Source organism: Penicillium cataractarum (genome assembly GCF_028827025.1).
Source record: "Penicillium cataractarum strain IBT 29864 chromosome Unknown utg000008l, whole genome shotgun sequence".
Lineage (NCBI taxonomy): Eukaryota > Fungi > Ascomycota > Eurotiomycetes > Eurotiales > Aspergillaceae > Penicillium > Penicillium cataractarum.
In genome coordinates, this window is record NW_026622744.1 from 4058645 (window position 1) to 4072075 (window position 13431).

Here is a 13431-nt window from a genome sequence, read left to right on the forward strand (position 1 = left end):
GTATGATTATGAAATATAATGTAATATTGATTCCTTGCATTTGCATGAGTCTGTTCATGTCCGGTCTTTCTCTTCTTTCGCTGGTAGATCAACTATCATCCAGCAAGGCCTCGCCCATCCATTCATACTCTTCCTCCGAATCTTCATCTTGACTATCCGCAACTTCATTCTCGGCTTTCCGTTTCCGACTAGGCGTCGGTTCAAGAATTTCAGGAATCTTCGGTTCTTCCACTTCATGAAGACCATTCTCCCCAATACAAAACGGAACAATCAGCTCATTCAACCGCACAGGCAAAGTCCTCCCCGCTCTCTTCGTAATCTCCGCAAACCGCATATCAGGTAAATCTCGATACAGAACAATCCTCGTCTGAACATTCGTCTCCCACGTACCACCCGCAACGACGGGATGTAGTGTCGCGCGTGGCTGGCCCTTGATCTTAGTATGTGTCTGGTTCAATGCTAGGATGGCGATATTCCGCGCCGCCAGACGCGATAGATGCGTGGCTACGTCGCTGATGACGTTCCATTTGCGGTTTAGTAACCACTGTAGCTGGGCTTTGTCGGTGATTTTGCCTTGTGCGAGTCGGTCTTTTAGTTCTGCCGCGCTGAGGAAATAACCTGGGAAGAGGGAGGAGATGGAGTCGATAACTAGGAGACTTGTTTCCTCAGGTGGGAAGCCTTTTGGTGGGCGGGTGAGAAGGGCGAGGAGGTGTGGTAGTGTTGGGGCCCGGAAGTAGGTTAGATTGTCTAGATCTGGGGTCATGGATTTGAGTCGGGATGTTGGGATTGGTGAGCCAGTATCTGACGATGGTCAGTTTTGGCTCGAAAATAGAGATATCAGATTACAATGACAGGGATATCCTACCGATCCAGATGACTTTTCCGCCATCGCGGAGTGCATTCGATGCGACGCCTAGTCTGTTTCAGGGGTCAATTCAGGATTCATGTATTCGCGACGAAAGAAACTCACGCTAAGGATGTTTTCCCTACTCCCGGTGGCCCAAAGACCTCGGTGACCTGGCCACGGAGTATCCCACCAGATCGGCGTTGGTCGGCAGGCGAGTCATCTAATGCCTCGTCCAGACGCGCAAGCCCTGTGGATATCGGCTCTCTAAACGCAGCCGACGCGTTTAAAGACTGTGAGGCGGATATGGAGATCACGGGGACTTGATTTACAAATTAGTTTGAGCTGCTAAACACGTCTCTCACGGGCTGACGACTTACGCGTGTCGAGGCTGTCGAGGCCGAGCAGGTCCTTGTTGATGCTCATCGCTAGCGCATCAGTCGAAAACAAGGCATGTATGGATGTGACATATTCGAGTATGACTCTGATCTATTAGGGCATTATAGACTCGATCACCAGTTGCCTGTTGCCTGTTGCCAGTCCTCGTGGCGTCGCCCTCTACTGCTGCTCGGGACAGTCGTGGGGAGGATCGATCAAAGTGGGTCCCGTGGCGACTCGTCGGAAAAAGTTGAAGAGGCTCGGCCTGCAGGTGGTGAATATACTCCCTTCACAACTCCCAAGAAATCAAGACATCAAGATGTCTTCTACCAGTGGGACATTCGAAATCTCGTCCCTCGGGGCATTTTTCATTTTTGGCCTCCTCTGGATCGTGGCCATCGGCGTATTCCCCTTGCTAGCTCTGATGCATGCCTCTCCAGACCAAAAACCCAAAGGATGTCGGCGACTGGGTCTTGCTCCAGGACAGAGCAATCTTACCGATGAATATGATTCTAAATACAACGATGGTGTGCCCGGTGATCAGAAAGAGGAGAATGGCCTCCCCTCTTGGCGCGTCAAAGCCCTCTTCACCTACCCGCTCAAATCCTGTGGCGGCATCGAACTACAGACTTCCGATGTCGTAGGTACGGGCCTCAAATTCGATCGCCAATTCGCCTTTGCCGAGGAGACGGGCGACGGATGGAACTGTCGTACTCTTCGCAATGCCGGCTTCCAACGTATGGCATTGATCCACACGGAGATCTGGGTTCCCGACCCTTCCTCGCCAGAGTACGACGACCGTCGACCGGAGATGCAGTCGGACGGCGTGATGATCATTTCATACCCGCGAGTCGCACCGTCATGTCCCCTGGGTATTGTTATTAAGATAGCCATGGCAATCCGCCTCCTCGAGTCTCGACGTTCATTCCAGGTTCCCCTCGTCCCGGCCAAGAACAGCAAGTATCCAGTTGTCCCGGTTAGAATCTGGAAGGACAAGCCTCTCGCCTACGACTACGGGAGTCTCATCCCACCTTCCCTGCACGCCTATCTAGGCTTCGATCACTCAAAGTCTACTCTGAGTCTCTTCCGTGCCCACCCATCGCACAACCGGGAGATTTTCCGCAATGCACCTGGCAAAGAGCAAATAGGCTTCCAGCCCAACACAGCCTTTGCAGACGCATACCCGATTCACCTCCTCAATATCACCAGCCATCGAGATGTCGCTGGACGATGTGCAGAGGCGATCCCACGCTTGAGTATTAGACGGTTCCGTGCGAATATCATCGTCCAGGGTCCCGAGGCTTTTGCTGAGGATCAGTGGAAGAGGATGATGATCGGGGAGACGGAGATATATGCCGCATGTCGCACTGTAAGATGTCGCCTGCCGAATGTGGATCCTGATACTGGGGATCGGCACAAGGCAGAGCCGGATCGGACGTTGAAGTCCTATCGCCGGGTTGATCTGGGTGATCCGACGAATGCTTGTTTGGGGTTGCAGCTCGTGCCTGCTGTTGAGGAGTGTTCCCTTGCTGTTGGTGATGAGGTGCGGGTTTTGGAGACGGGGGAGCATCGGTATATTAAGATGCTGGCGCCTGGGGAGAAGGTTGAGGGTGTATGATTGAATGACTGGCCTGTATTATATGTACAATATACAAAATCGAAGTTTCCTGTGATATAAAGAACGAAGTCCTCCTTAAATCAAACTGCCAAACGCAGTATTCGAACCCTTAACCCCAAATTTGATGTTCTCACACCCCGTCCCAAATTCCGGGTCTGAATAGCATCATCCTCGTGCCCTCACTGCCTACCACCAACAAAACCTACCAAAAACACAACTACTAACACTAAAAATAAAAGGAACCCCAGTTAAGCTCGAAGACTCAAACCTAAGTACCATTTACTGAGCCCCACAGCGAGGAATCAATCCAACAAAGTACGCCGAGTAAGCTTCTCCGAAGATCCACCCCGACACGCCAGGGGAACTAGCCCCGTAACCCTGATACCCTATGTAAGGGGCGCGGTCTGGCAGCACCCAGGGTGAGTTACGGTTACCGACTAGGCCACAGGGGGTGGGTTGGTTGATGGGAGAGGGTTTGAAGTGAAGTATATGGTTTGATGGGGTGGTTCTTGCGGAAGGGACCGTGGCAAACATCGGTATTTGTTATTTGAGTGCCTCTTTTAGAAAAATGCTTGTTCATTGTCTTGGATTTGATGCTATACACATCTAGACTTTCCATGCCTTTTGTATTTGATATCAGGATCCATCAAGGGGGTCCAAAGCCATGAGTTGTTCTCCATACTTGATATTACTGCTGGCCCATTCCCTCACATAATTATGTGCCCACCAGCTAACCTTCCAAGATAAGAAGAGCTCTATCTTAATTCAAGAGAATAGACGAATGTCTATTCATTTACACGGAGATACAATTCATCATAGTCGAGATTCAATTCGAAATTAGCTATAAATACAACAACGCTAGAAAGAAACTAAGGTATCACATGGTCAACACAAAAACAAATCACACACTCATCCACTACTCCCTCTTCCCCGTAGAGCCCTGCTCCGGAGTAACAGTCTGAGTCTGACCATCCTCAGACTCAGCCGCGTTATAAACCGCAGGAACCTCATCCGGCTCCTCGGGGATAACCAAGTTCAAGAACACGCCCATAATAGCGCAAACCGCAAATCCATTCTCCATCACCAGATCGACAGCATTCAACAATCCCTCCAACGAATGGTTATCTCCACTGTAGGAAAACACGTACGACCACCAATCAGGCACAAGCGTAATACCCATACCCAGCGAGAAAGTCGCAGTGAGAATGAACCGGTTGCGACGCGTGAAATCAATCGTCGAGATAATCCGGATACCGGAGATAGCGACACTGCTGAAGAGGAAGGTTGTCATGCCGCCCAGTACGGCGGAGGGAATTGCGACCAGCGCAGCGGCGAATTTGGAGAATATGCCCATGATAACCAGGAAGAAGCAGCAGCAGAAACCGGCCGTGCGGTTGGCGCACTTGGTCAGGGCGATGACGCCGTTGTTCTGGGCGAAGACGGACATGGGACTGATTGTCATCAGGCCGGCTACCAGGCAGGTGATACCGTTGCCGAGGACGCCGCCCTGGATGCGCGAGTCGAAGGTTGGTCCCTCGACTGCTAGGCGGGAGACGTCGCAGGTTGCGGTGATATCACCGATGGACTCCATCATGATGACCAGGTACAATGCTAGTAATGGGAGGATGAGGGGTGGGTAGATGGACAATGGGAAGGTATGTACCCATGCGAAGGAAGCAACGGGCGCAGAAGTGATACCCGACGTTTCGAAGTAGTTGCAAGCTGCCGCAACGATAGATCCAACCAGCAGACCCACGACAACGGCGCAGCTCTTCAGAATAGGCGGGCCAAAGCGCTCACACAGAATGATAGTCACAAAGACGAGGAAACCCAATCCGATGAACTCGGGACTACCCCATGGCAGTGCGTGCGGGGCAGTAGCGCTCGGGCACATGGGCCGAACTGAACTCGAGGAATCGGGAACGCAGGAGGAACCACCGCCCCAGTCTTGCATACCGGTTTTGATGAGCGAGGCGCCGATCAGGAGGACTGTTGGGCCGGTGACCATTGGGGGGAAGACGCGTGCGAGGATGCGGCTGCTCATGAAGGAGAGGCCGATTTCGAGGAGTGCGCAGAGACAGGATGTTCCCAGGAGAGCGCCGTATCCTTTAGGGCACGCGAGTCGGTTTCCGTCTGCGTCGAGAGGGCAGTAGCCCGATTTGTACATTTGGGTGAAGGCGCCGGAGGCGACTGTGATGGTGGAGAAGGATGTTCCTGTTGAGAGGAGGTCTTAGTTTATATTGATCGAGGCGTGGATTGGATTGAATGGGTAATGGGGATGTACGTACCGACCACGGACAGCAGTCCTGTACCGATGTAGTACTTGGTGCCGTAGACATGGAAACGGGCCATTTGCATTGCACTCAAAAGGCCTGAAACGATCAAGGAGGTTGACACGAGGTATTGATAGATCTCATCGCCAAAGTTGACACCGGAGGATCCACCGAGGATAATGGGTGGTGAAATGACTGCAGTATACGTTAGCAAGGTGTTCGCCATATTCCATCTACATATAGATAGTTTGCGTGTCAATATCAAACTCACCACCAGCCAGCATAGAAAGAGCATGTTGAAGACCTGTTTTTGGATCAGTTCCGGTTCGAAATACGTCGAGTATAATGTTGAGATTTACCCAGAATCAGGGCCAACAGAATTGGCATGCGATCCTCCAGCCCGAAGAAAGGAGTGGACTTGCGCTCGCGTTTCGTGAATGGGAGACGCGGGGTAAAGAGGTATGCATAATCGTAGCTGCCGATGAGGCCCTCTCTGTTTAAGGAGTCAGCGTGTGTAACTAGTGACCGTATCCAGAATCATCTATCGTGATGCTGTATATGGACAGGCAAAGACAAGACTTACTTCGTAGTAAAAGCCTTGACGAAACGACGAAACTTGTCGCCAACAGTTTTTCGCGGTCCATGGTCAGGACCGATTTGGTCGGGGCCGTCCATCGTGTCAGAATATCGTGGATCGGATATGTATTCAAATGATCGTTGCACACTCCAAGACTAGATCACATTCTCCACCGGAGATGGGGAATGTATTATATATCTATTTCGATCGCGTGAGCAAGCGACTTCGAAGACTTGTCGTTACTCGGGAAGAAAAGGTAAAAAAAAACCCAGACCGAAAAAAAATTAATTAAAAGCCAAGCTTCTCACAAAGCAACCCGACGTGTCGCGAACTCTAACTCGTGGCCCCGAATCCGTGTGGAGAAGGGCCAGCCGGGGAGGGCGATAAGATGCTTTTTCGATCGCTTGGTTCCGGTTGGCATTAGCCAAGAGCATCGCATAACTGGATTTCCCTAGACTAAGGCAAGCACTGCTACTAGTCCCTACGGGGTAAGTATAACTAACTCCGAACTGTCCAGTTCACTTCGCTGGAGGACGTTCGAGGGTGGATTGGTTCTTATCTTCCGTGGGGCAACTTTGCATTGCTAGTGCCCAATCACGTATTCAAGATGGCTCTCCGCCCCCCAGTTCTCCCGGGTGGGGGAGATAAGCAAGCGAAATGGTTTAGCCGCTTATTATTCGAGGCTATTACGATCACCTTGTACGACTAGTCTACTACTATTTCGTAGACCATCTTGCATGACCGAGTCATGATATTGGATATTGGTGGATCCCTTCATTACACGCTTGTCGCTGATCCCCCTTGTCCTAGGCTACGATGTTGTGCACAGGACTCCATAGAGATCCATACAAAAGTATTCCGCAGTCATTATACATACAATCCTTGATTTCTCATAGGCCCGGTGTCGCCCTATCGGCAACACGTGGGAACTCGGGATACCCGGGAAGATTATTGCCGCTACCGCTGCATGTATATCTGGGGTTTATCGTTTATCTTGAAAGGGGCGCCGACGGAGGTGCCCGTGGGAGGTGGAAGGCGCCGAGTGGCCTATCAGGACGTCAGGGGTTCAGACAAGGTGGCTGAAGGGTGGAAGCTATAAGAAGTAGCCGTAGCCGGTACCCCAGGAAATCGGGCTTGCGAAGTTCAAACTATATTTGAACTTTGGAGGGGGTTCTGCGGGTTTTTCTGGAACGCGGGGGAGGTCACAGTTGAATCTCTTGGCTCTTAGTTTGAGGAAGGTATCGGAAGGTAAGCTGTGTCTTGGAAAGGTCTGTTCATGAAGCGATTTGGTGCTGCAATGTTGTGTTGGAGGGGGCACTGTATCTGGTCAATGGGACTGCCTCGGACTCGCATTGCGGTGATGACAGCAACCGCATCATCGGAAAATTATGGATGATTCAAAGGGTGAAAAATGATCGAGATATCTCAATTGCCCATCAACATTCGTCATTCAATGATCTGGCCGTACTTGCCGGTAGCGGTTGTCGACTTGTCACCCCCAGCCTCGGCTTCGGCTTCAGCCTCAGGCAGAGATATTGACACGAGCCAGAGGCAGATCGAGTGGCAGTACCCCCTCGGAGCATTGGTCGCGACAACATTGCTTCTTGTTCAATCGTAATCTGTATCTGATGATCAGTTTCTGCCGACGTAGCCATGACGCTCCATCTTGGTGGCTATTGCTGTCGGAATGGTTGAGTTCATTAGTTTTCGTGTTGTTTTGCCACCATAACTGCCGTGACGCAGGATCAGGACCATACGGGTAGCCATTCGCTGTGAGGAAAGCCTTCTCTAGAACATGTGATATACACGCTATGGACGCGCATGTTACAGGGCTGGAGATGAATATTCGAGCGGCGCTGCTGAAACTGAACAGTTGACCGAGTCACAGTCACAGTATGAGGGTATAATCCGAGCAACGTGACTGGAGGAGCCGCCAACAGAAATGGCGTTCTAGGCCCGTGGAATGTTGCAGTGTCACGTGCCCCAACGGAAGGCGGGAGCTTATCGTGGCGGAAGCCTCCTCCGTACAGGAACGAGGAACGGGAAAAGGCACGAGAAGTTTCAAGCAGAGAGAAATGTAGGTATACAGCACTACTACAGTTGACTAGTAATTGTAAATGACGGGTGAATGTAAATGCCGGGGTAAATGGAATTGTGGCAACATGCAACTACACAACATGCCATCATACGAAAACTCCATCTACGTTTTTCAATGGGATTAGCTCAGCATGGCCTGACTGGCCTGACGGCCCCGTATTTTCCCGGTTTAGCCAATGGCGGCCCTCCCATATGCTTATCTCAGCCTCTTGCTGCCTCAGGCCACAAAGCGTTGGGGCGGACCCAACATCCAATTTTGTACGAACGAAGGAGATCGCCACTCAGAAAAAGACCGAATGGCAAAGGTCTAAAAAGAAAAAGAAATTGATCGGCCTATTTCAGACCTTCAATTCCTCTTTCCATTTGCCCTTTTCCCCCTGGTAGACCTCGGGATCTTGTGATTCCACACCGCAACGGCCTTTTGATTCGCCTTGCGCCGAGCTTCCCCATACATCCGTTGGCGATCAAACCCTTCCCTCCCCCCAACGTTGGTCTCAGGTGGGCCTCCTCATATAAAAAAATAAAGCTCCCCCTTCCCTGGCACGCCTTTTTTCGCTCTCATTCTTTTTTCACAACCCCCTCCTCCACACATTCAGCGAGACACACACCATGTCGACCAAGGCTGAGTCCTCTCGCCCTCGGGCGACGGACACTAAGAAGGTCCATATCGCTGATACCCCCATGACTCGCAACAACTGGTACAAGCACGTCAACTGGTTGAACGTCTTCCTCATTCTCGGCATCCCGGCCTATGGCTGCATTCAATCCCTTTGGGTGCCGCTTCAGCTGAAGACTGCCATCTGGGCCGTCATTTACTACTTCTTCACTGGTCTCGGTATCACTGCAGGTAAGCCAATATCTATGATCGGATCAGATATCCCCCCAATGGACAATTGAGTACTGACTCGCCACCTTCCATAGGATACCACCGTCTCTGGGCTCACTGCTCCTACTCCGCAACTATGCCTCTGCGCATCTGGCTCGCCCTTGTTGGTGGTGGTGCCGTTGAGGGCTCCATTCGCTGGTGGGCTCGCGGCCACCGTGCTCACCACCGTTACACCGATACCGAGAAGGACCCCTACTCGGTCCGCAAGGGTTTCTGGTACTCCCACCTCGGCTGGATGGTCATGAAGCAGAACCCCAAGCGCATTGGCCGTACCGACATCTCCGACTTGAACGAGGACCCCGTCGTCATCTGGCAGCACCGTCACTACCTCAAGGTCGTCTTTGGCATGGGTCTGATCGCCCCCATGCTCGTTGCTGGTCTCGGCTGGGGTGATTGGTTCGGTGGCTTCGTGTACGCCGGTATCCTGCGCATCTTCTTTGTCCAGCAGGCCACTTTCTGCGTCAACTCTCTGGCTCACTGGCTCGGTGACCAGCCCTTCGATGACCGCAACTCTCCCCGTGACCACGTCATCACTGCCCTCGTCACCCTTGGTGAGGGATACCACAACTTCCACCACGAGTTCCCCTCCGACTACCGCAACGCCATCGAGTGGCACCAGTATGACCCCACCAAGTGGACCATCTGGACCTGGAAGCAGCTCGGCCTCGCCTACGATCTCAAGCAGTTCCGTGCCAACGAGATCGAGAAGGGCCGTGTCCAGCAGCTCCAGAAGAAGATTGACCAGAAGCGTGCTCGTCTGGACTGGGGTACTCCTCTCGACCAGCTCCCCGTCATGGAGTGGGATGACTATGTCGAGCAGTCCAAGAACGGCCGTGGTCTGATTGCCATCGCCGGTGTTGTCCACGACGTGACCGACTTCATCAAGGACCACCCCGGTGGCAAGGCCATGATCAGCTCTGGTATTGGCAAGGATGCCACCGCCATGTTCAACGGTGGTATCTACTACCACTCCAACGCTGCCCACAACCTGCTGTCCACCATGCGTGTCGGTGTGATCCGTGGTGGCTGTGAGGTCGAGATCTGGAAGCGCAGCCACAAGGAGAACTCCGAGTATGTTCGTGACGAGATGGGCCAGCGTGTCATCCGTGCTGGCCAGCAGGTCACCAAGATCCCCGAGCCCATCCCCACTGCGGATGCCGCTTAGACTTTTTTTTGTGATGTCCTTTCTGTTTTGCTCTAGACGACATACTTTGCATTCTCGTGGGCCTCGGGGGTTGTGGTGTTTATTAGGCGTTTTCATGTGCTTTCCTTTCTTCAAGAGTGCTTTTTCTTTTTTCTTCTCATTCTGAAAAGCGATTGGGCACTTAAATAATCTGTCATGAACTAGAAACGAACCTATATCCATTCTTTGATACCTATATCCCTTGTCAGTGATTCCTAGATTAGTAGATCAGTCTGATAGTAGATTATCAGATGGTAGAACCGATGGCAGTAGGTCGTCCTCGATCGTTTTCATCATTGTGGAGGCCTGAGAAAGGAGAAGCCACCAAATTCGGGCAAAAAAGTCAACATCACGCGGGGGCGGGTCTGCATCACGTGTCATGTACTACAACACTATATACATGATGTCTGCCTCAGGCCAAACAGCCCGCTCGTAGTTCCGTAGTTCCCCATAGTACGACGGAAGGTACAGCTGCACCTCATCGGCCAACTACTACAGTACGCCCTGTTTCAAAAACACCCCCACCACACACCGCATTCCCCCTCTCCTCCGCCCAGCATTGCGTTCACCGCTCGCTTCCACTTTCTTATTCTTCTCCTCGCCATCCTCATCGTGGCGCCCTTCCTCCGTCTCCCCGCCCGCCTCTCTTCCGTGCTGGGTCACTTCCGTACTACGACTCCAGTCTACTACCGATACTTGACCACCTCCAGCATGGCTCCCGCTCACCTCCGGCGTCCGCCGCAGGCCCCGCCCGTCTTCACTGCTACCCCGCAGTCCGTTGTCGCCGATGCGGAGCGTCTCATCAAGACCTCGCGTGCTGTCCAGGATAAGGTTGTTGCGGAGGTGAAGCCCGAGTCGGCTACTTTCGCCGGCGTGCTGGGTCCTCTGTCTCAGGATGAGAATGTGATGGCTTTGGAAGCGCATATCATTGGCTTTTACCAGGCTGTATCAACGGACCAGAAGCTCCGTGATGCCTCGTCTAAGGCCGAGGAGCTCATGGATGAGTTCTTCATTGAGTCCGTTATGCGGGAGGATGTGTTTAAGCTGGTGGATGCTGTCTTGAACAAGAATGAGACTTTGGACCCCGAGTCCCGCCGGCTGTTGGAGAAGGAGCACAAGGATTTCATTCGAAATGGTCTTGGTCTGCCTGCGGGCGAGAAGCGTGCCCGTTTCAAGGAGATCAAGAAGCGTCTCAGTCAGTTGAGTATTGAGTTCCAGAAGAACTTGAACGAGGAGAACGGTGGTATCTGGTTCACCCCCGAGCAATTGGACGGTGTACCGGATGATGTCCTGTCTGGCCTGAAGAAGGGCGAGGGTGAGAATGCCGGCAAGCTCTGGTTGACCTTCAAGTACCCCGATCTGTTCCCCACGATGAAGTATGCCACCAACCCGGACACTCGTCGCCAGGTCATGACCGCCAACGAGAACAAGTGCAACCAGAACGTGCCGCTTTTCCGGGAGGCAATTGTGCTTCGTGATGAGGCTGCTCGGCTACTGGGCTACCCCAACCACGCTGCCTTCCGCATTGAGGATAAGATGGCCAAGACCCCTGAGACTGTGAACAAGTTCCTCGGCGATCTGCGTTCTCGTCTTACCGCTGGCGGTAAGCGGGAGATTCAGACTCTGATGGAGCTGAAGAAGGCCACGGACCCGAAGGATGATGGTCGGTACTACCTCTGGGACCACCGGTTCTATGACCGTTTGATGCTGGAGAAGGATTACTCTTTGGACCAACAGCTCATTGCGGAGTACTTCCCGCTGCAGACTACCATTGAGGGCATGCTGAAGATCTTCGAGGAGCTGTTCGGTTTGGAGTTTGTTGAGATTGTTGGTGAGGACCGCGCGGCTGTGGCTCCCACTGGCAAGGGTGATGATATTGTCTGGCATGAGGACGTGCAGGTGTTTAGCGTGTGGGATGATGCTGGTGAGGGCAATGGCTTTGTCGGATATCTCTATCTGGACTTGTTCCCTCGTGAGGGCAAGTATGGCCACGCTGCCAACTTCAACCTCCAGCCGGTATGTTGAAAGAGTCACACAAGGGAATGCTAAAATGCTAATCATTCTCCCCATTACAGGGCTTCATCGACGGACAAGGAAACCGCCGCTATCCTGCCACCGCGCTGGTGTGCAATTTCACCAAGCCCACCGCCAAGAAGCCCAGTCTCCTCAAGCACGACGAAGTCGTCACTCTCTTCCACGAGCTGGGTCACGGTATCCACGACCTCGTCTCCAAGACCATCTACTCCCGCTTCCATGGTACCAACACCGTGCGGGACTTTGTCGAGGCCCCCAGCCAGATGCTCGAGAACTGGTGCTGGACGCCCTCGCAGCTCCGTGCCCTGAGCCGTCACTATTCCACCCTCTCTCCCGAGTATCTCGCCGGCTGGCAAGAAGCCCACCAAGCCCGCAGCGGTGGCAAGACCGCCACCGCACCTCCATCCGAGCGCATCCCCGACGATGTCATTGACAACCTCATCCGCACCAAGCACGTCAACGACGCCCTCTTCAACCTGCGCCAGCTCCACTTCGGCATCTTCGACATGACCGTCCACGAACCCTCCAGCCACGCCGATATCACCGCCCTCCCCATCTCAGCGACCTACAACCGTCTCCGCCAGGAAATCACCCAAATGGACGGCCCTGAAGCCCTCGGCGCCAGCGACGACTGGGGCCACGGCGAAGCCACCTTTGGCCATCTGATCGGTGGTTATGATGCTGGTTACTATGGTTATCTCAGCTCCCAGGTTTACTCGACTGATATGTTCTATACTGTCTTCAAGGATGATCCTATGAACAAGGAGCATGGTCGTCGGTACCGGTATACCGTGCTGGAGAAGGGTGGTAGTCAGGATGAGATGACTACGCTTACGCAGTTTTTGGGTCGTGAGCCTCGTACTGATGCGTTTTATCAAGAGCTGGGGCTTGCGTAAGATGACACGCTGGCATTATAGCCTTGTACTTGGGTGATGGTGATAACTTCTTGTTGAATGATACGTATTAGAACGTAGGAGAATGATATCTCTTGATACTATAAATTGGGTAGCATATGTTTCTCTTATCCTCCCTTTGCGTACTAGAGTTGCAATCGTAATTCAATTTCAGGTTGTGTGGTATTATTCGCGAGATGGTCCCTTGGGATATTCTCTCTGTAAAGATATTGGCACGAATTACCCCTCTTTGTGGCATTGAAGCTACATTTCGCAGATTTCTAGTATATCCTTGTAGAGTCAGCCAGGTGCCACACAACATCATCACATCTAGAGTTCTCCTTTCCAGCACGTACAATGCAATCGCTTAGTTTCAATTAACCATTGGAAAAATAAATCCCAAAAAGTATTTGTCACTTCTCTATCATAACTATAGATGAAATAAATGGTGAACAAAAAAGATACAACCGACGGCTGTCGGATTCGAACCGACGCCCCCGAAGGGAATTGATTACAAACGTGGAAGCATTCGAGTCAATCGCCTTAGACCACTCGGCCAAACCGCCATTGGATAATTATCAGCGACCAGAAATGCTACTAGATTATAGCCTCCCAGATTCAAAAGCAAACATGTATCTAACCGAACTT

At 52.2% G+C, this 13431-nt stretch overlaps 5 protein-coding genes across 5 annotated transcripts; 3 read left to right on the forward strand and 2 right to left on the reverse strand.

Annotated features, from left to right (window-relative positions):
* Positions 1-88: 88 nt before the first annotated feature.
* On the reverse strand, positions 89-1270 carry N7496_010545 (uncharacterized protein; the record flags this gene model as incomplete). Its single annotated transcript, XM_056703458.1, has 4 exons — positions 89-801; positions 866-918; positions 971-1166; positions 1225-1270. The coding sequence occupies 4 exons, from the start codon at positions 1268-1270 to the stop codon at positions 89-91; spliced, it is 1008 nt and encodes a 335-aa protein (XP_056552458.1).
* A 271-nt stretch (positions 1271-1541) lies between these two features.
* N7496_010546 (MOSC domain protein) lies at positions 1542-2840 on the forward strand (the record flags this gene model as incomplete). The annotated part of the gene is made up of 1 exon (XM_056703459.1): positions 1542-2840. One exon carries the CDS (start codon positions 1542-1544, stop codon positions 2838-2840), a length of 1299 nt encoding a protein of 432 aa, XP_056552459.1.
* A 916-nt stretch (positions 2841-3756) lies between these two features.
* Positions 3757-5788, reverse strand: N7496_010547 (nucleobase:cation symporter-2 family protein; the record flags this gene model as incomplete). Its single annotated transcript, XM_056703460.1, has 5 exons — positions 3757-5054; positions 5129-5308; positions 5385-5417; positions 5473-5606; positions 5697-5788. 5 exons carry the CDS (start codon positions 5786-5788, stop codon positions 3757-3759), a joined length of 1737 nt encoding a protein of 578 aa, XP_056552460.1.
* Positions 5789-8396: 2608 nt separating this feature from the next.
* On the forward strand, positions 8397-9838 carry N7496_010548 (stearoyl-CoA 9-desaturase sdeA; the record flags this gene model as incomplete). The annotated part of the gene is made up of 2 exons (XM_056703461.1): positions 8397-8634; positions 8709-9838. The coding sequence occupies 2 exons, from the start codon at positions 8397-8399 to the stop codon at positions 9836-9838; spliced, it is 1368 nt and encodes a 455-aa protein (XP_056552461.1).
* Positions 9839-10567: 729 nt separating this feature from the next.
* On the forward strand, positions 10568-12786 carry N7496_010549 (M3 family metallopeptidase; the record flags this gene model as incomplete). The annotated part of the gene is made up of 2 exons (XM_056703462.1): positions 10568-11872; positions 11932-12786. The coding sequence occupies 2 exons, from the start codon at positions 10568-10570 to the stop codon at positions 12784-12786; spliced, it is 2160 nt and encodes a 719-aa protein (XP_056552462.1).
* Between the last annotated feature and the right edge of the window lie 645 nt (positions 12787-13431).